This window comes from Pseudorasbora parva, chromosome 15, assembly GCF_024679245.1.
Source record: "Pseudorasbora parva isolate DD20220531a chromosome 15, ASM2467924v1, whole genome shotgun sequence".
Classification (NCBI taxonomy): Eukaryota; Metazoa; Chordata; class Actinopteri; order Cypriniformes; family Gobionidae; genus Pseudorasbora; species Pseudorasbora parva.
In genome coordinates this window covers 7,835,160-7,857,041 of record NC_090186.1, presented here as the reverse complement: position 1 = coordinate 7,857,041, position 21,882 = coordinate 7,835,160, and the positions used below count along the sequence as shown (strand labels likewise).

At 38.0% G+C, this 21,882-nt stretch overlaps 1 protein-coding gene and 1 long non-coding RNA gene across 2 annotated transcripts in view; one reads left to right on the top strand and one right to left on the bottom strand.

The window, feature by feature from the left end:
• Positions 1 to 21,882, bottom strand: part of pdgfra (platelet-derived growth factor receptor, alpha polypeptide) — a 29,852-nt gene that overhangs the window by 6,581 nt on the left and 1,389 nt on the right. The window contains exons 2-23 of the mRNA XM_067416949.1: positions 20,643 to 20,721; positions 19,665 to 19,925; positions 19,319 to 19,570; positions 17,560 to 17,735; positions 15,659 to 15,821; positions 15,214 to 15,400; positions 14,516 to 14,631; positions 14,088 to 14,378; positions 13,650 to 13,916; positions 12,015 to 12,145; positions 11,710 to 11,878; positions 11,396 to 11,585; positions 11,104 to 11,219; positions 9,995 to 10,121; positions 9,630 to 9,826; positions 8,842 to 8,936; positions 7,384 to 7,516; positions 6,930 to 7,034; positions 3,727 to 3,837; positions 3,342 to 3,495; positions 2,049 to 2,209; positions 738 to 853 (exon numbers count right to left, since the gene is read on the bottom strand). Coding sequence (XP_067273050.1) covers positions 738 to 853; positions 2,049 to 2,209; positions 3,342 to 3,495; positions 3,727 to 3,837; positions 6,930 to 7,034; positions 7,384 to 7,516; positions 8,842 to 8,936; positions 9,630 to 9,826; positions 9,995 to 10,121; positions 11,104 to 11,219; positions 11,396 to 11,585; positions 11,710 to 11,878; positions 12,015 to 12,145; positions 13,650 to 13,916; positions 14,088 to 14,378; positions 14,516 to 14,631; positions 15,214 to 15,400; positions 15,659 to 15,821; positions 17,560 to 17,735; positions 19,319 to 19,570; positions 19,665 to 19,925; positions 20,643 to 20,700 — 3,576 coding nt within the window. The 5' untranslated portion in view covers positions 20,701 to 20,721. The remainder of the gene's footprint in view (positions 1 to 737; positions 854 to 2,048; positions 2,210 to 3,341; positions 3,496 to 3,726; positions 3,838 to 6,929; positions 7,035 to 7,383; positions 7,517 to 8,841; positions 8,937 to 9,629; positions 9,827 to 9,994; positions 10,122 to 11,103; positions 11,220 to 11,395; positions 11,586 to 11,709; positions 11,879 to 12,014; positions 12,146 to 13,649; positions 13,917 to 14,087; positions 14,379 to 14,515; positions 14,632 to 15,213; positions 15,401 to 15,658; positions 15,822 to 17,559; positions 17,736 to 19,318; positions 19,571 to 19,664; positions 19,926 to 20,642; positions 20,722 to 21,882) is intronic.
• On the top strand, positions 8,894 to 10,083 carry LOC137041028 (uncharacterized). The gene is made up of 3 exons (XR_010898018.1): positions 8,894 to 8,985; positions 9,763 to 9,849; positions 10,013 to 10,083. It is a non-coding gene; the product is annotated as an uncharacterized lncRNA (long non-coding RNA).

Sequence of the window (21,882 nt, the reverse complement as noted above, 5' to 3'; positions counted from 1 at the left end):
TGGGGATAAAATGTTCATTTGCTGCCTAATATATCCCACACACTAACAAGTGCAGCATTTAGTTCAGAAAAGAGGGGATAAGGTATTCTGAGCTGGTGTTAGAGTGGAGGCGGAGCTAATTTGCATGTTCATGGAAAGCAAGGGTTACATTCAAGCTATTTTTAGGCATGGACATTTTTTTTTTCACTGGAATTTTTGGTAATTTTGGTGATCAAAGATGAGTTTTAAGGGATACAATTATTGACTACAGGGGGACTTTAACCTCTTGTTGGTTAACTTTTCATGCTCTATTTCCTTTCCTCAGCTCTCTGTCTTTCTTCAAGGGTGGTCTAGAAAGTCCACCTTTGTGAGATGAGATTTAGTAAACTCTGTTTCCAAATTTTAAACAGGAAGTCTAATTAATAGTTGCTATAACATAACATGGAATCAAATGATAGCAGCATCGCATTCACTGCTTGGCATCTCTCCTGAGAGATTTCAGTTTACCAGGGGAGTTCTGCAAACCCTCAATCCTATGTATTTTAACTATACAGCCACAGCGCATACAGGCAACCATTTTCTCAAATATAGAAACCTGCCATCAAGTCACCTCCTCCAACCGACATCCAGAATCACTTTAATTTTATGCCTCGATGTGATGTTATGTCTAAACTGCTAGATCAAAAGTGTTTTGAAGCAAATGTTTACAGACTAAACTGACAGATGCAGTTATCCTACACAAACAGGATTTAACTTACGTTCTTAGAGGCCAAGAACTCCATCCCTCGAGCCACCTGATAGGTGAAACTAAGGAGGTCCACTGTCGTCAGGCCTTCGTTGGTGTCATCCGAGAGAAGGTTCTCAACTTCACCGTCTGTTGTTCACACACACACTTTTGAATTAGAACCGCATGCTTAAAATGAATTTGTGTGTGTGTAAAGTCCGAGGAATGGCAGGCAGATGTATGCATTAAGACTTTTGCGCTACAATTACCATCTGTAATTGCTGGGTGCACGGACTGCAGTGACATGGGTGGACCTCTCTGCTATCACTAGCTAAACATCAGTGTGTGTGTGTGTGTGTGTGTGTGTGTCCTAACAACCAGCCAAGCCAAACCAGACCACAACATGCCAAACCAACCGGAGTACGTGTAGTAAACAAGGGGTAGAAAAATAAAGTGCAGAAAGAAAAAAGGAGGATAAAGACTAAGAAAACAGAACAGGGAAATGAAAGAGGCGGTGATGTGATTTATTCTTAAAGAGATAGATCACCCAAAAATAAATACTCTGTAATTATTTATTCACCCTCATGTTGTTCCAGACCTGTATGACTTTATTTTTTCCATATAACACACAAGGAGAAAAGAGTTTTCCATGCTCTTTTCAAAGCAATTTCAATGCACCAGAGCTTTCAAACTGTGAAACATCTTAAAGAATGTCAGAAACCAAACACTCAATGGGTCCATAGGTCCACTATAGGTCCATCAACTGTTCACTTACCCATATTCTTCAAAATATCTTCTTTTGTGTTCAGCAGAAGAAAGAAATTCATACAGGGTTTGAACAACTTGAGGGTGAGTAAATGATGACAGCATTTTTATTTTTGGGTGAACTATCCCTTTAAATCATACAATAGCTTTTTAAATTTGTATGAAGAATAGTAAAAAATGAAGATGTTTTTCCACTGTTAACCTTGACATGAGCTTTGGCCCTGCTTGGTGAGAGTTCATAATTTGGGAATAAATCATTCATGGAGTCAGATCTTTTCAATGAATCAGCTGATCGGACTAATCCAGCACAAACTGTTCCTCACACAAAGCTATCATATGACATCAGAAGACTTGCAATGTAGCACACAAGTCAGACTTTTATGGTGATTTTGCATCCTTTTTTAAAGCTTGAAAGCTTCAGTGCTCATTCATTCTACTTGGGACGGGGAAAAAAGCACAGTCTTTAAAATATCTTTTTTTGTGTGTGTTTGTGTTGGAACAACATGAGAGTGAGGGTGAGTAAATGATGACCAAAAATTCATTTTTGGGAAAATTACTACCTTTAAAAGAGTTCTCTTACCAATTAACTGTCTGTATGAGGGAGGGTGGTCATAGTCTGATCTCTGGATGGGGGAGTATTTTGAAGCTTCACTCATTTCCAGCATGGGGACGTATTGCATGGTGTCTGCCTGCTTCATGTCCATATAATCACCTTTCCCCTCAAAAGACAGGATGACGTAGCTGCACACACACATAAATACAGAAATAATAAGTCATGCTGTGTAAGGTCACCCTATCCAAGTGAAAACCCTGTTGGCCATGCTGATGAATGATTCGATCATCTTATAGTAGGTCATCAGAAAGATCTGATGTGTGGAGTAAGTGAATATGCAGAGATTAGATCACCAATCTTCTCACAGTGGTTTACAACATACGGCCAGTAACCTCCTGAGTATTCTTTGAAAGGTGACAAACGCATCACTTTTGTTTTGTTCCAAAACCTTGTGAGCAACTTCATAATGTTGCCTCCTAAAATTCCTAATGTTTGCCAAATTAAGTCAGCACTGTATATATTTTTGCTATTGCCAACTAAAACTAAGGGGCTGTTTTTTTATGCGTCCAGGCTGTTAATTTACACGACAACAGCGTTCTGGGTGTCTGAAAACGCAGGCTTTTGAAAACGGGTTTCAAAGTGCTCTGTGTAAAAAATATGATACCGATGACATCATGCACACGCGTAATACGTGTTCAGTCTATAGTGTTTCATCGCCATCTAATGGCCTGGCAGCAGAAAAGGGCCTACAGCGTTTTTAGTAAGCGGCAACCTCCCCCAGTCTCTGTTGAAGCCAATACGGAAGTAACTTAAACTGCAATTCCTCTACTGGCCACTAAGGACAGGCTTCAGAAGGGAGAAGAATCTTATTGAGCTCCATGTTAAAATGCCCAACTTTACAGCAGAAGAAAACATGTTTACAGCCTGGTACAAATTGTGGTTTTGGTCTATACGGCTAATTTTGCCCTTAATGATGACTGTGAGGGGGGTGAAATTTTTTTATAACTCAATTTACATTATATTAATCCTTAAAGTTTTGCATAATTAAGGGTGTGGTCACTTTGAGTGACAGGTGGATAGCCATTTATCCCTTTATTGATTATTTTGGTTAAATATTATGTTTGGACTCATTCTGCCGTGTCGCCTCCAACAGTTGAGTCAGGTGTAACACTTGTCTGTTATCTATCTCCTCTCATTACTGACTTCACTTACCCAATTAGACTGAAATCCTGACACTCCTAACATCATGTTTTGACCGAAAACTACATTTTTATTATGCAGCAAATTACATCTTTCGTGTGGGTATGTGTGTTGGCTGACCTCCTGCTACTCTCATCGGCTGGGTTGATGCCAAAGATGTCTAGATCTTTCTTGCCCTTTTCTGTGTGGCGGCTGAGAAAACCATCTCTGTTCTTGTGCAGATAATTCACCAGGTCTCCATAGAAACAATACTCCGTGATAATGTAAATGGGTCCTGAGAAGAGAAATGGACAAAAAGAAATAAAAATAAAAAATGTGAGAGCAGTGTTAATAAAACTGGTCTAAAATTATCAGAGACTTCTAAAACGACTAAAAGTTCTACATTGCACTTAACGCCGCCTGTTAAAACACTGCACAGTAAAAACCCACAAACCAGAAGACACCACCCTAGAGACCGCCTGTTTGTCTTTGTTATCTGTGTGTGTGTGGGTATGTGCATTTTTACCTGATTTGGTGCATGCTCCCAGAAGATTGACGATGTTTAGGTGAGGGCCCAGGTGGGTCATAATTTTCAGCTCTGACATCAAAGCTTGTTTCTCACTGGAGCGTGCTGTCGCTGATAAAACAACATTTTACCAGTTATATTACATATGGCCAACATTCAACAAAAAGGAGCTTTTAATATCTATATTTTAATATAAATCATAATTCATAGATGAGATACATGCGTTAACTTGTAATCTGTAACCTATAACATTTCCAAAGTAACCTTCCTAACACTGCTGCTTATAGAGCGTGTGGGAACTGAACAGAACGTTCAGAACGTTTTGCTGCCTAAGTGGGGTTTAATGGTTTAATACACATACCTGTGTGTCAAATTGTATTTGCTAGTAAACAAATCATTTATGTCTCAAGTGAACATAAACAGGTGAGAAAGAACAATGCACAAATATAATGGATCCCTGCAGTCGGTCTTAAAGTGACAGCATCCAAATTTTCCTGCTGTCATTATTGCAGGTTACACTTGCTAATCAAGCAACAACAAAAGGAGAGAACATCTCTCACTGCTCTTGACTGAATCACATTTGTAACTTTAAAACAAATAAATGTATTTTACACAGTAAAGAATATGCACTATACATATATTTTACATACATTATACATACATTTTATTTAGTATTTTTTTATGTAGTAAGTTTTTCAGGTAGGTCTATTTAATTTGTCTTTGTTGTATCATAGTTTGTTTTCTTTGCTATTTCTTTATCACTGTTTACCTTTCTTCAGTAAATTTGAGGGTTTTTTTAGGCTTCTATTAGCTTTTTTAATGTTTTGGTGATTAGAATTATGAAATTTCAGTGGTATTATAATTTTTGATATCATAAAAACATTATGGACCCACTTTATATTAGGTGGCCTTAACTAGCATGTACTAACATTTTAATTAATCATTTGATACAATGCTTTTATTGTGTACCTACATGTTTTTACATTGTACTTACATTATAAAAAATACCTGCATGTAATTACATCTGTAATTAATTTCTGTAGTTACACAGTTGGCACTTCCCTTACACTTAACCCTACCCTTAAACTTACCCACACCACCACACCTGTCCCTAACCCTACCCATATCCCACCTCAATATCAGTAAAAGTGTTTTGCATTACAATTTGAACACAGTAAGTACATTGTACTTATTTTTTGATGTAAGTACATAGTAGTTAAGGCCACCTAATATAAAGTGGGGCCAACATGATTTAAAACAAAAATAACTATATTAAGATTCATGATATATATTGTTATCATGAAATAAAATGACTCATATCACTCATATACACTCACCTAAAGGATTATTAGGAACACCATACTAATACTGTGTTTGACCTAGCCTAGAAATCTAGACGCACCCTAGCGGCAGCAAATCTAATCTGCCGCGAGTGTCGTCTAGCAACTCTCAATACACTTCTGAGCTGTAAAAGCCAAACTCTGGTCGGGCCAATCACATCGTGTATAGAGTCGGTGGGCGGGGATTAACATAATGACAGCCGAGTAGCACTTGCGTGCTTCTATTAAACACAGAAACTGGCGAACGGCGGTCTTTCGAATCAGCTTTGACCGCAACTCTGGAAGACTTGGAGTTAAGCTTTTCTCTGAGAAAAGAACAAAGAACGGCACTGAAGTCATTCTTAAAAAGGGAAGATGTGTTCGGAGTTTTGCCGACCGGATGCGGTGAAAGTTTAATCTGTCAACTAGCTCCGCTTCACCTTCGTTGCTCTGGTTGGTTGTAGCGCTATCCTATCGCGTGCAGAGGGAGTTTGAAAGACAACCGTTTATCCCGCCCCTCGGATTGAGCCCTGCCAATGGTGTGCTTCCAGACCAAACATCTTGATGTGGGTCTGGCTTGTCAGGCTATGTTTGACCCCCTTTCGCCTTCAGAACTGCCTTAATTCTACATGGCATTGATTCAACAAGGTGCTGAAAGCATTCTTTAGAAATGTTGGCCCATATTGATAGGATAGCATCTTGCAGTAGATGGAGATGGGAGATGATTTGTGGGAGATGATTTGTGGGATACACATCCAGGGCATGAAGCTCTCGTTCAACCACATCCCAAAGATGCTCTATTGGGTTGAGATCTGGTGACTGTGGGGGCCATTTTAGTACAGTGAACTCATTGTCATGTTCAAGAAACCAATTTGAAATGATTCAAGCTTTGTGACATGGTGTATTATCCTGCTGGAAGTAGCCATCAGAGGATGGGTGCAAGGTGGTCATTAGGGGTTGAACATGGTCAGAAACAATGGTCAGGTGGGCCGTGGAATTTAAAGGATTTGCACTGAGAGGCCTAAAGTGTGCACAACATCCCCCACACCATTACACCACCAGCAGCCTGCACAGTGGTAACAAGGCATGATGGATCCATGTTTCTATTCTGTTTATGCCAGATTCTGACTCTACCATCTGAATGTCTCAACAGAAATCAAGACTCATCAGACCAGGTAACATTTTTCCAGTCTTCAACTGTCCAATTTTGGTTAGCTCGTGCAAATTGTAGACACTCTTTTTGCTATTTGTAGTGGAGATGAGTGGTACCCGGTGGGGTCTTCTGCTGTTGTAGCCCATCCGCCTCAAGGTTGTGCGTGTTGTGGCTTCACAAATGCTTTGCTGCATACCTCGGGTTGTAACGAGTGGTTATTTCAGTCAAAGTTGCTCTTCTATCAGCTTGAATCAGTCGGCCCATTCTCCTCTGACCTCTAGCATCAACAAGGCATTTTCACCCACAGGACTGCCGCATACTGGATGTTTTTCGCTTTTCACACCATTCTTTGTAAACCCTAGAAATGGTTGTGTGTGAAAATCCCAGAAACTGAGCAGATTGTGAAATACTCAGACCGGCCCGTCTGGCACCAACAACCATGCCACGCTCAAAATTGCTTAAATGACCTTTCTTACCCATCCTGACATTCAGTTTGGAGTTCAGGAGATCGTCTTGACCAGGACCACACCCCGAAATGCATTGAGGCAACTGCCATGTGATTGGTTGATTAGATAGTTGCATTAATGAGAAATTGAACAGGTGTTCCTAATAATCGTTTAGGTGAGTGTATAAGATTTTGGTCATATCGCCCACCCTAGATCTGATATTGCTCTAATTATGCATTTTATACATGCAAATCAGTTCTACTAGTTAACCTTCAATGAACTTACGTTTAAGCATTTTTACAGCCACTTTCATCACAGGTTGAGAACGACTGAGTCCGTAAGCAGTGCCCTCCACCACTTTCCCAAACGCTCCTGAGCCCAGGACACGACCTGCAACACACACACACGCACAAACTTTTAACTCATTTGCATAACCAGAGGATGTGGCAGAAACATTATCTAGTGTAAGAGAGGATGCAAACACAAAGCGCTTTCTGTAACTTTTAGTATTACCACAGTGATTTCCTGTGCAAGACCGTTTTGAATGTTTGAGTCGAAAACCTCAATAAGTCTGCACAGTCACCACACAAATCACCTAAATAGAAACTGTGCAGGAGATTGTGAAACACAATCCTATCGAGCACACGACCACAACAGAATGTCACTTAAATATGGCTGAACCACGCTGAATCCACAGGACAAGATCATGGTGGACGGATTCATTACAACTGTGACTTACCCAGAACAAGACTATCTCGAGAAAACTCCCAGCGGGAATCATATGGAAGCTGCATGGGATCGACATAGATGTATTCGTGACCATCCGGACTGACAGATTCAATCACGCGCCATCTGATCTCATATCGTGGTTTCTGTAACACAGGTGCAGAAAGAGAGGATGATTCTCATGTGGTCAGGAATAGAGCTTACGGATACTGGAGGACAGACAGGCTTTTCCACACTCAGGTTGAGAGGTGTAAAGTGTCATTCACACACAAACAATGTGACACATTTCAGCCCTCAAAGAAGCTTACATGTTGATGCATTATGTCTTGTCATACCTCAAATGTGTATGAATTTAGGGATTTGTGAGTGCATCATTGGGTGAATATCTAGGTAAGTTAGTGAGTGAGTGATTATGAGTCTTAAAGTAAGTATGGGGTCTGTACAAATTTTTATGTTTTTCAATCTCTTATACTCACCAAGGCTGCTTTTATTTGATCAAAAATACAGTAAAACAGTAATATTGTGAAATATTATTACAATGTAATAACTTCTTAAATAAACATAATAAGCATCTTTACTGTGACTTTTGATCAATTTAATGCATCCTCGCTGAATAAAAGTATTTATTTCTTCTTTTCTTTTTTTACTGACACCAAACATTTGATTGGTAGTGTAAGTACAATATGAATAAACATTGCAATGGGCGAGTGAGTTAGCAAATGTGAGTGAATGGTTGAGTCAATGAGTCAGTGTGAATAAATGAGTAAATGGACAAGTGATTGAGTAAATAAATTAGTGCTGTCAAATCGATTAATCGTGATTAATCATATCCAAAATAAAAGTTTACGTTTACATAATATATGTGTGTGTGTACTGTGTATAATTATTAACACGTGCATGTGTATATTTAAGAAATTATAATATAATTAAGAAATACTTTTGATAGTCCACTTTAGACATTATACTAACTAAAAGTAACTTTGCAACTACATATCAACTAACTGTCATTAGAGTATTTGTAGACTGTCTGATTAATATTTACTAAAACTTTATTTTGTTGGTCGCCCAACAGACATTCTACTGACTATAATTAATTTGGCAAATACAATTCAACTTATTCTACTAACCTGAACCCTAACACCTCACCATAACCAGTCAACTGACAGTCTACTAATACTCTAAGGAGAGTTAGTTGACATGTAGTTGCAAAGTTACTTATAGTTAGTAGAAAGTTTAACATGGACTATCGAAATAAATTGTAACCTGCAAATATTTCTTTAATATATACATAAATGACTGTGTACTGTTTTTATACATACATAATAATTATACACAGTACACGGCCATATATTATGTACACAAACTTTATTTTGTATGCGATTAATCACGATTAATCGATTTGACAGCACTAAAATAAACTATTAAGTGAATGAGTCAATGTGAATGCTTGAGTGAGTGGATGAATGAGTACCTGTTTCCAGATAATGACCAGCACAATGAGTGAGATGACGACAATGACCAGCAGAACCAGAACAGCAGCAGCCACAGTGAGCTCTGAGTGCGGACCTGAACACACCAGCAGCAATGAGGAAGGGGACGGTGGAGATATGAAAGGGTATGGTACAAAATGTATCTATGACAACTGTAGGTACAAAACTAACTTTCCCTAAAGGTAAACTAATGTACCTAATAATAAAACGTACAAAACATTTTACACTGCATCACTTTCGTATGCTGTGTTAATCAAGGTGCCCAGCGTGAGCAATTAATTTACGCCATAGCTTAGTGACTCAAAACCTCTGCCAACAGAACCTAGTGTAAACACATATGGATTTGTTTCTAAAAGCAGTGGACGGTCCATCTGAGGAATCTATCACAGATGAGCACCAAATGAGGCTAACAGATGTAAGGACTACCAAAGTAGCATTTGCTGAGTTTAAAGCACCATAATGAACAGATAGCCACACACAAACATATAAATGCAGAGATGTTTCCTCACAATGGCTGAAATTTCAACAAACAAAACATGACCTCAGTGCAAATCTTCTTCCAGGAATTCATGCCTAAATAAACTATACACCTGTGATTCAAATTGGTTTCAAATCAGCTTGAAGCTTTGTTTACCCTGGGACTGCATGACAAACAGTGACATTAAGAGATTTAGTTCACTTCGGATGAATGGACTGGATTATAAAATCAACTTTGTGACTTTTAAAATAAAAAAAGCAGTCTCTGAAGAGACAAGACGAGGCCTCTTACCATTTGTCACAAGTTTAATCTCCCGTGAAACAGCGCCCATGTCATTCCTGGCCAGACAGCGCACAGCGATCGTACTCTCAAGATGGTGAAAAATGATGTGACTCTCAATGTGGTTGTCCTCATCCATTTGCAGTTCCACAGTGATGTCCGTGGAGTTGATCGGAAGCGGCATCCACTGGGAGGAATCGTTGGCACAGCTGGTGGAAGAAAGAAAAGTGAGGTCAGCATGTCATTATGGTGACTTGACTTTTAACTCTAGGGATGCGAATGTGTCACCCGCTTATATTGAAGGAAAGAGCAAGAAATGATGGAGTGAAGGAAGGACAGAAATATGTGTATTTCAAACAAGAAGGAAGACTGCTTACTGTTTAATGTTTTTGCAGATATACCAGTCCACGTCAGGGACGGGGGAGCCGCCAACAGTACACACCACTTCCTGACCTGCAGCAGAGCCATGGTGGATGTCCATCAGATCCACAATCACAGGGGGAACTGTAAGAGGAGACAGCCCGTCAACATTTTCACTGGCCCCACCACAATTGTTTTTGGAAACAAAAATAAATGAATACTTTTATTCAGCAAGGATGCATGAAATTAATCAAAAGTGACAGTAAAGACATTTATAATGTAACAAAGTATTTATATATTCGAGTCAATGGTAAATGATGTTCTATTTCTCAAAGTATCCTGTATGTCCGTTTCCATAAAAATATTAGGCAGCACAATTGCTGTTTTTTGAGCAGCAAATCGGCATATTAAAATGATTTGTGAAGGATCATGTGACACTGAAGACTGGAGTAATGATGCTGAAAATTACAGGAATAAATAGCATTTTAAAATAAAATAAAATATTTTAAATTGTAATGATATTTTGAAATATTATAATAATATGTTTACAAAAAATTATCTAATATAATGAAATAATTTATTACTTATCTTTATTTTTAAACTAAATGCATACAAATATAACTTTGGAAGCTATGAATTATGCTGTGCATAATCAAATTTATTGATTTGTTTGATGCGTCAGGGTTTGTGTAACCTTGAGCTTTATTTTTGAGCTTTGACTTGTGATTAAATGTTTATGTAATGTGAAAATCTCTTGATTTCATCGGTCAAGTTATTTTAGTACAATTAAAAGTGGAAATCTGAGTATCATTTTTAAACATTACCCTTTACTTTAACGTGGTGTCATTATTTTCAGTATTTTCTGTTTTGAATGCATACATTATATAAGAAATCCAGCCTTTATACTGTAAGTACATGTGGCTACAGACTGCTTGACAAAGGTTCTCCAGTTGACAACAAGAAAAACATAAACAAATGTATGTAAAGAGTGGTGAAGAAAGATATAGAGGTGCATCGAGATAAACCAACAGCAAGCATGGGCAAAAGCAAACAAATGTAAATGTAGGTAAATAACAGAATGACAGAAACAACTTGCATGTACAGAAAAAAAAAAACTTTAACCCACCTTTAACCTGAAGGTAGAAACTGTAGCTGGTAGTCAGGCTGCCTGTTTTTGCCCTGATGGTGTAGTTCCCACTATCCTCCGCTTTAGCCCTGATCAGGGTCAACACACCCTGGTAACTGAACAAACCACACAACAGCTTTAACTCAACACTCCTAAAATATTTAAGCACACAAAATGTGCTTTTAATGACTGAAAATGTTAAAGTACATTACTTTCAGTCACTTGTAAATACAGAACATGTAAGCAGGCCACTGTGCTCAGATGAGGATTGTGAAGTAGAAGTTGTGGTCACCTGGTCTCGCTGATTTTCAGCAGGCTGGTGTTGATCTCTGCAGCAACGTCTCCCAGGATGGAGCCGTCCTTTAACCATGTGACTTTGGGGGCGGGGAAAGACTCTATGTCCACACTGAACTCTCGTACCTCATCCAGCCTAGTAGTCTCCACTGGACCAATCACTGGATTTATGTGTACAAACTCATGATCTGCACATAAGAGCAGATCAGGACTGCAAATGAATCACTGTCACGAATGCATATGTGTGAATCTGCCATACGCATTTGTATTTTATAGCATGTATCTGTGTGAGTGTATATGTGATCTCTGTACCATAGACTGTAATAGTGAGCTGTTTGGTTTGGCTCTCGCCGCTCATAATGTTAGTGATGGAGCAGGCATAGATGCCGCTGTCTTTCGGTGAGGCATTAGTCACTGTCAGAGTATAATGGATCTCAAGATCTCGCTCATTCTCCTTTACGGTCTTTACTCCTCGATCCGCCTGAGAGAGAAAGATAGAGGCAGGATATAAATGAATGTATTTTCTTAAATAAATGAATGTAAATGAATTATATAAATGAATGTAAAAATAGATTTATTTTTAATTTGTATTATTTTGGTATAATGCATAGGCTCACCAGTTTCCCAGGGTATTTCCAGTGATCCTCTAACATCATACTTCCTCTGGCCACACAGTCAACAGTGATGGTCTCACCCACCAGAAGAGCCTTCTTGTCTGCTCGAAGCTCAACTCTTAAATCAGACCCTCCTGAAAAAAGATATAATGAAGTCAAGTTCAGTTTGTTTGATGGATGCCATGGCAAGGGAAGAAACTAAATTCATTGTCTCCTGAAAAAGGGCAGCAACATTAAACCAAAGCATGTCTTTACAAGACCAACACATGACAACTCTCTGAAAACTATTAGCATGTCATTGAATATGGGAATGTTAATGTAGAGCAAGTATGGACTTGCCACTGTTAATAGATAAACATATACACTATTGTGAGCATGTCAGATATGCTGCTTCTGCATAAATATAGACAAATAAATAGTCAGGTGGAGCAGGAGGAGGTGGAGGGTTTTTGAGAAACTCCTTTAAAGACAAGTAAACAGTCAGTAATAAAACAAGAACAAACATTCAAATGACAAGCAATAGCACAAATAAATACAACAAAGATACAAATGAAATAAACAGTGCTCTTCGGGCAGGTCTAATAGTTTTCAGATATCGAGATTTAATATTGCCAATGTCACGTGATTTCAGCAGTTTGGTAGTTTGACACGTGATCCGAATCATTGATCGATTCACTGATTCATGGCCGTTTGAATCTTTATTTGAGTAACATGGAAGAGAAGACAATGCTGAGTAAAGTCATAGTTTTTGTTATTTTTGGACCAAAATGTATTTTCGATGCTTCAAGAGATTCACATGAACTAACTGATGTCACATATGGACTACTTTGATGATGTTTTTATTAGCTTTCTGGACATGGACAGTATAGTGTGCATAGACTGCATATGCTCTCGGACTAAATATAACATTTCTTAAACTGTGTTCTGAAGATGAACGGAGGTCTTACGGGTGTGGAACGACATTAGGGTATGGAGTCATTAATGACAACAATTTCATTTTTGGGTGAACTAACCCTTTAAGGGTCCTTATTGTTACACTATTAGGTATTATAGTCTTATCATTTCTGTATTTTGTTCCATATGCATGACGACTTACAAAAGGAGATAAGATCATTCATGTCAGTTACTGTTTCATACTGTTAATTAAAAAGTGAATAAGAATCTGTTAGCTCAATTTTCATGTAAAAAAGATTGTAATTTTGATTTACTTGTAATTGTTGTCAGATTAATATTTTACCATTCGTTGTGTCCTGAAGTAAATGTTCTGTTTCAGTTCTAAGAAAAGCAGCACCTATTATTGTTCACTTTTCGTCAGAGGAAATGCAGCTGATTTTTTTGGGCTTAAAGTACATTAAAACAACCAGCTAACGTGATTTTCTTTTTTTATATTATAGTTAAAATATGTTTACAAATAAAATGTATTATTATTATTATCATCTCAATTTTTTAACTAACTGAATAATCTTTCAAAACGTACTGATTAGTCGTCAACGGCGATGGCAATACTCAATGAATAGTTGATTAATTGATCGATAATATCAAAATAATCGTTTGTTGCAGCCCTACTGTACAATAAAACAAAAAGCACTTATTAAAAAAGATTTTTGCTTTGAAAGGCACAATCAAACTCATTCTCACCTGTCCAACCATGAACGATGTACTGTATGCTGTCAAGCTCCTGTCCTTTAATGAGGGCCCTGCAGACGTACGTCCCAGCGCTGAAGAGGCCAACGAAACCTCTCTTGCTGTCATAGACATTGGGCAGAACCTGATTGGTCTCAATGTGAATGAGAGAGACGCTGGTGCTGGGGTCTGTCACACGGCAGGGAATCTCCATTTCATCATGACCCGTCATCACATGGTTATCAAAAGGGTTCATGGATGGTACAAACGGCGTTTGTGGATCTGTGTGTGTTGATGGAGGAATTCAATGTCAGTTCGCCATGTACAAAAGGCTTCATACTAACATATATATATATATACTAACATATATATATAAACACTTTTTTTTTTTTACATCACTGCAACAATCCAGCTTGTGCAATAAGAGGGGCAAAAAGGCAAATCGGTACCTACCTGGCACATAAATGTAGATTGTGGTCTCCTCAGTGTCGTTGCTCAAGTCATAGTAGCAGATGTATTCTCCCGTATGAGCGGCTGTCGTATTGCCAACAGTCACAGTGGAGATGAAGAGTCCTTTCTTTTCAGAGTCGACCTGATCCTGGAGAGAAACGGGACTGTGCCAAGCGAGCTCAGCCTGACCTCGACATGTGAGTCGGAAAGTTGAGTGGAGAGACACCTCCATGCTCTCCCTCTGGGGCCACATCACTGGAGCCAGAACTGACTGCGGCAGCACTGGGTGCGTGGCTGCACAAAACACACTTGGATCATGACATGAACAAGAATTTCTCAAACACATCTCATACAAACAAATGCTATAGATTTGTGTTTCTGAATCATTGCAGGCACTTCATACATAGTTCGACTGTTTTATGCAACCATACCTTTAACCAGCAGTTTGAATGAAAACCTTGAAGTCCTGGAGCCAGTCGACGCAACAACCTCATAGGTGCCACTGTCCTCCTCTATGGGGTGGCGGAAAACCAAAATATTCTCATACCTTCATAAAAAGAAAACATTACAGTTATCTGAGTGTTATTATGAAACTGGTGACACTTACAACAAGGTTCAGTTTTTTAACAAAGGTTATGAACTAACAATACTTTAACAGCATTTATTAATCTAACTAAAAGTTATTTTCTACATATATTAATACATTCATAAAATTGTTGCATGAATATTTAAAAATGAACCTTAACCTGAAAAAAAAACAAATGTTTTTTTATAGTATTTATTTAGATAAATGTTTTTTTTAAATATATAAAAAATAAATGTCTACAGTATTTATTGATTATTGTGTGTACATTTTTGCAGAATTGTATATATTATATAATTATATAAAATATATTCATATATTATAATATATGTCATAGAAACATTATCGGCTACTGTCACTTTAAATCCTGAAGCTCATAACGCAGATCTGGCAATCATCCGATGTCCTTACGAGGATACTCGACAAAGTGTTTTTGCGCAAAAGAGAACAAAATGCGGTCGCACACTGTCTGAAGCGCGCTAATTTTGGAAGCCCTAATTATCAGTAATAGATGATTAAAATATTGTCTATTTTGTAAAATTCTACCTGAGGCCATCCAGATGAGTGGTCTTGGTGGAGATGTAGCTGTCATCCAGCTGAAGGCCATCTTTAAACCACCTGACCTTTGGCTCAGGGTCAGCGTCAATGTAAATGGTGAACTCTTTTTCCTCCAGAAGAGATGCAACCTCCACTGGCCCAATACCGTTAGTAATTAATTCCACAAATGAGCTCTCTGATGGAGAAAGAAAGAAAGAAAGAAAGAAAGAAAGAAAGAAAGAAAGAAAGAAAGAAAGAAAGAAAGAAAGAAAGAAAGAAAGAAAGAAAGAAAGAAAGAAAGAAAGAAAGAAAGAAAGAAAGAAAGAAAGAAAGAAAGAAAGAAAGAACATTGATTGATTGTCTGTCCCACATCTGTTCCTCCCATCTCCGTTGACTGGTTTTAATGGTGAAAGCAGAGGTGTGCAGAGTCTAAGTGAGAAAGGGAAGTGCATACCGTGGACTGTGATCCCCAGGCCGATGGACTTGGTTTGTCCAGTGAATTGGTTGGTTACTGCACACTCATAGCGTCCGGTGTCTGCCACAGAGGTCTTTGGGATGTTGAGGATGTACTGAACCTTGTCTGGGAAAGCTAACCTTATCGGAACAGCCTCCCTGGCCTGAATAGTAAGAGAAAATAAAAATCCATATTACACACGACATGTTGCGTTAAGTGGATGCACATGTGAAATTGTGATAGCCATCAGCTGCTGGATTTTTTTTACTACTGTATTTTAGTACTCTATTTTGTATATCAACGTTTTCTTTGCAAATATGTTCTTTAGTCTCTGCAACATATATTCTCTTCCAGGACTAGTCTGTATCCATATTTCAGTGCAGCATGCTGGAGATAAATCAGCTCTACACAAGTCTTTTAAAGGGCTGTAATCAGACAAGCACAGCAAACTCTTCATAAACAACCCCAGCAGAACCCAGCACGGCTCCAGTCCAGACAAGGACTTGGAACCTCTCTACACAAGTCCACACTGCTTTCAGTGTCTCTTATTTAAAGATAATGCTTCTGACAGACTCATTTAAAATAAACATGGATGGTGAGCTACATCATACACACAATGAAATATAAAGACATCTTTCCAGCAAACACACGCAAAAATAAATAAATAAAGTTTTTTGATTTGGAACTCACATTCATAATCAAATACATACAAAAAGTACAACTAACTAAATAACTATTAAACAAACACATTTTGATTTGGAACGTGCATTAATCAGCAAACACACCAAAATAATAAACTCACCCTGTAGTCAATACCCCCCCGCAAAATTCATCTTTAAATGTAAAAAAAAAAATCATTTTTTTTTTCATGCCATAAATAGCTTGAATGTAACTCTACAGCCTTGCTTGTATCTATGAATATGCAAATGAGCCCCGCCTCCACTCACTCACACAGGCTTGTCTACAAGTCAAAGTATCAGAATGGAAATGCGTTTAATGTATTGCTCTTCAAAACGTAGGACACATAATGTTCATTATTATGATCAGCTTTTTGCTTACGCTATCAAACAGCTAATAACATGTTGTTATGTTACACAAACCATGCTCCCGTTTGCCACCTCAGTCTACCTTTTAAAAATCAGCATCCTAGAAACACTTTGAACAATTTATAACGACAGTGGAGAAAGGCATATAGTTCATCATAACATCGTATATATAATTTACCAGCTATATTGCTAAATCTACCTGATAATTCAGAACAGAAAAACTTCTCTTGCTTCAGAGAATAGTTAATGATATGCTAAAGCCTGCCCACACATTGACATGATTGGTTACAAGGTAGTGACGTCAGAAACACCAGTGATTTCAAACCACGTTTTTGAGACTGTCTTTTGTTTGGAGTTTTAAGGAGAAAATACTCAGCAATGGTATTGACTTATGAATTTGCACATGGTTTGTGTGAAAGCATATTGAAAACACCACACACACATATATAAACTTTATTTTCACCACCACAGGGGTTCTTTAAAAACTAACTAAAACTAACTCAGGCAGGCATACAACTACATTCCCACACACATGTGGAATCACAAGACCGTTAAGAAACACACATCTGTCTTTAACACTCTCAGGACGTGCAGGCCATAGGTCAAAGTACACAGTAAATTAGTGTCCTTCCATTCCTTTGAGGCTTCTACCTTCACTTTTTTAAGATTACAGGTTTGCATTTCAACCTACTTTTACATAAAGAGTGAAGGAATACTGCACCAGAACACACCTCTGCATCACACCAGAAGTCTTCCGTTCTAGAGAAGCCAGTTTTGCTTATGTTAGGTAAGTACAAAACAGAACGGGAAAGAGAGAGAGGGATGAAAAAACAGATTCTTGGTTGAGTTTCTTGCCTGTTTTTGAGGGTGCAGCCACTGCTGGTGGAACGCCTGTCCAGGAGGCGTCTCACAGGTGAGATTGACAGCATCCCCCTCTTTCACATCCTCCATACTGGCTACTAGATGCATGCTGAAGTCCTGCTGTTCGTCTTCATTCACCCGCAAGTCCTGCTGTTCTTCATCTTCGTCATCTTCAACAGAATCAAAATCATTCAATAAATGCACAATGCTGCTATTAATCTCATTTTTGCTGTTTGCTCATTTTTTAGTATTCTATCATTATTAGAAACATGTGTGAGTGAAAACAGGACCAGTTACTTGATGCAAGTCCAAGAACAAAGCAGAAACACCCAATCACTAATGCACCAGTACTAAATGTTCTTCTCATAAACGTGCAGTGCATGGTGATCCAAAAAGAAGCAAGTGTGTGTAAGTTTCTCACACCTGCGGCTCACCCTAACTCAAAATGTCATCACGCAACAAGAATTTGTCATCTCCCAGGGTACTCATGTAGTAAAAGCCATGACCTAATATTTCACTTGTCTTTTTTCAAAAATGACCCAATATAGCGATTTAAGATAGCACTTTATTGCGATTCTCCACTTTAGACATTGACTATAAGTAACTACATGCCAATACCAGTCATTCAAGTATTAGGAGACTTCTCCTAACATTTGACTTTGATGCTCCCCAACAGATATTCTGCTGACTGTAAGTAACCTTGCAAGTACGTCAACTTATTCTACTCACATCTAACCCTAACAGTCTTCGAAGACTCTAATTAGAGGGGAACCATAAACGTCATTTCACCAAGTACAACATATTCCTGGATCATGTTTGTTGAATCAGGGACTAGTTGAGGGACTAGTTTACAGTTAAAGGGATAGTTCACCCAAAATAAAACCTCTGTCATCATTTACTCACCTTCAAGTTGTTCCAAACAGTGTTCTGCTGTACAGAAGTTATTTGGAAGAATGTTTGTAACCAAGCAGATCCCCCCCCCCTCTCCTCCCATTGACTACCATGTTTTTCCCCTACTATGGTAGTTGATGGGGGGCAAGATCTGCTTGGTTACAAACATTCTTCCAAATATCTTTGATAGAATATTCATTTTTGGGTGAACTATCCCTTTATGTTTAGGTTTACAGCCAGGTTTATGTGCATCTACAGCAGTATTGTTAACCTAAATTTCCCTCTGATTTTAGGGAACAGTTATAGGGTTAGGTTTAGAGGTAGGAGGACCACATTTTTCAGACAGGAAATCAAACTAAATGTTGATCCAGGAACTTGGCAAAATCATGGTGACCGGCTGACATAGTTGCACATTAATCAAAGATAGTTGACATGAAGTTGCAAAGTCACTTTCCAGTAAGCGATAGCCTTCATTTCACTGTCTCAGTTCACTGTAGACCCGATATAGTCCAGCTATGAATAACCCACTTCTAGCCAACATAACCTTGAGATGTATGATATTCCATCATGTAAGCAAAATTCAACAGTGATTACAAGATCTGTGGTTTCATTTCTTTGAGATGTTCTATGCGTAGCCTAGTCTATTCTTAGACGTCTATTAAAGCCCAAGTATTGCCTTGTTTTAGCCTAGACATCAGGGTTGTGTTAACTTTGGACTGATATAACGTCTAATTGCTTGCTAGTTTATAGTTGATAGAATGTCTTTACCATGTATTAAACCTTAACCTACATTTTTTGTAGCTAACCTATCGAAATAAAGTGTAACACTGTGCATATGTAATTCTTGTTGTGCAATGTTTACCTGTGTCACCTGTCACATTATAAACGCTGCTCCGCAGCACTTTGCCATTCACGCTCGTCTCGCAAACGTATTGTCCTGGTGATATGTTGCCGAAAAAGCCGATTTTGTGGTCGTAAGGCAGAGAAACCTCAACCCCACTCTGCAGGTCTCTGAGAATCACGTGCGAATGTGGGTTTGTGGCGAGGCAGGGGATCATTATGCCCATCTCATCTACCTCAATAACAGGCTCAGACACGAACGGAACCTCGGGATCTGTGGAACAAGAGGCGAGAGTCCTTTTTACAAACAGGCTACATAATGTGCTAATTATTTGCAACACATGCAGCAGTCGTGAACAAAAACGTACCTAGAACAAAAACGTAGATATCAGCGAAGCTTGCAATATCATCCACATAAGCGCAGGTGTAGAGACGCGTGTTTAAGGCCTCAGCATCAGTGATCACCAAAGTGCTGTGGTTTAACCCGGAATGCACCGCGCTGTTGAGCGGTAATGGCTCGACCCATGTCACTCTGCGCTCTCCGGAGCATGTGATGCTGAACTCCGCATGAGGTGTCAGAATAATTTCCTCTTTATCGTAATTAATAACAGGCTGAGGTTCTGAAACATCTACAGGAAAATATTTCATGTATTTAATGATTTGTTCTGTAGCTTTTAAGCAGTGAATTTTTTTGTGATCAATATATGTTTTTTTATCTTTGTTTATTTATTTCTTTTACTAATATGTAGCTACCACTATATATATATATATATATATATATATATATATATATATATATATATATATATAGGCTATTTTTTATTTATTTTTTTATTTATTAATTAATTTATTTATTTTACTAATATGTACCCCAGTTATTTAAAAGCTGCAGCATAATTCATTAAATATATAGGCCTATAAATAAATTAAAAATATATATGAATCAAAACGAATTTTTCTTTTTTATATTTCATGTATTTCATTAATTATAGGCTACTGTAGCTTTTAAATAACAGTGGCATATATTAGTAAAATAAATAAAACATAAAACCATTATATTAATCAAAACGAATACATTTTTATATAGTCCGTATATTTAATCATTATACGGTAGTTTTTAAATAACAGTATATATTAGTAAAATAAAAAAAACAAAATAAAATACATAAACAAATTATATTAATCAAAACCAATAAATATTTGTTTAAATGTCATGCATTTAAATAATTATACTGAAGATTTTAAATAGTAGTGGTACATATTAGTAGGCTATTAGTACATAATTATAACTAATAAATAGTATTAAAAAATGAAAACGAAAACAACAACTTAATTTTTTCACATACCTGAAAATACCCCAAGTAAGACAATCCCCAAAACGAGATGTGTCTCCAGAAATCCCATTTTCACGTAGATTGTGCTCAGCTGAAAGGGGAGAAAAGATGTTACGACTTTAAACGTTTCGAGAAAATACGAAAATCGATATTCCAAACACAAGCACAGCTCATTTCTTTGGGTTTGTTCTCTTGTGGTTAATCCGGTGTAAAAGATGAACCTTTATACAGTAATAGCTCAGGTAGCCGGAAAAGAACATTGAATCATCGGCAGCAGAAAGTTTCGGAAAGGTTCAGTGCCAAAACATAAAAGGTCTTTAAAGCGTCTGGACGCAGTTCAGTCAGTCAACTGACGCCAGGCTCTTCGGCGGGGGAGCGCTGGGGTAGATCGGCTCAGCTTTATTTGACCACCAGGTGGAGACACAGTACACGTTTTCCCGGACAGACCACCGCAGCGGGTAGAACCAAAAGATACGAGTTTCTTCAGTGTTCTAAAAATCAATATAGTTTGGTTTACATTGGTACAATTTGAACTTTTTTTTTAAATTCCTAAAACATGAGGATACAGCTTAATATAGGATATGACAGCTTATACAGACACATATCAGTATTAAGATAATTGTATCTGTACTGCTATAATCTATATCATTTTAAATATATATTTTAATCAGTATAAATATGCAATTAAATGTGGCCGCATGTAATTACATATAATCTAACTTTTTAAGAACGACGAGACTAAAGTGCGTAAATAAGATTACAGTGCTGCAGCACAACTTGTTGCATTCTGTCTTTGTTCGTATGATTTCTAAAGTGCCGTGACTGGTCTGAAACTTCTTGCCTTGTCGAGTTTCTAATCAGACATTCCGCGCGCGCGTGTTTTATCTCTGTCTGTCTAATCCTCGGACCCCTGGGTTCCATCAGCGCTTCAGCAGACAGGCAATGTCACTCAATCTGAAGTGGAAACTCAATTATCATTCAAATTGCAGCACATATTTAATTGGTCCTCTGTAAAATAATACTAATTAAAAAAAAACATGGTCGATAATTGATGAAAGCATGTACATTAAGTTTAAAGTGTTTGCAAAGAAATTGTCTAGTACTTCAAAGTGTGTGTGTGTGGGGGGGGGGGGGGGGGGACTTTTTACAGCCCTGAGAAGACTGAAGCTCTGCCATTTGCTCTTGTCAGCCCTCTCAAGCTAATTATCCTTGGTGAATCCGGGGGTGTTGAGTAAGACTGTAATTAGTCGAC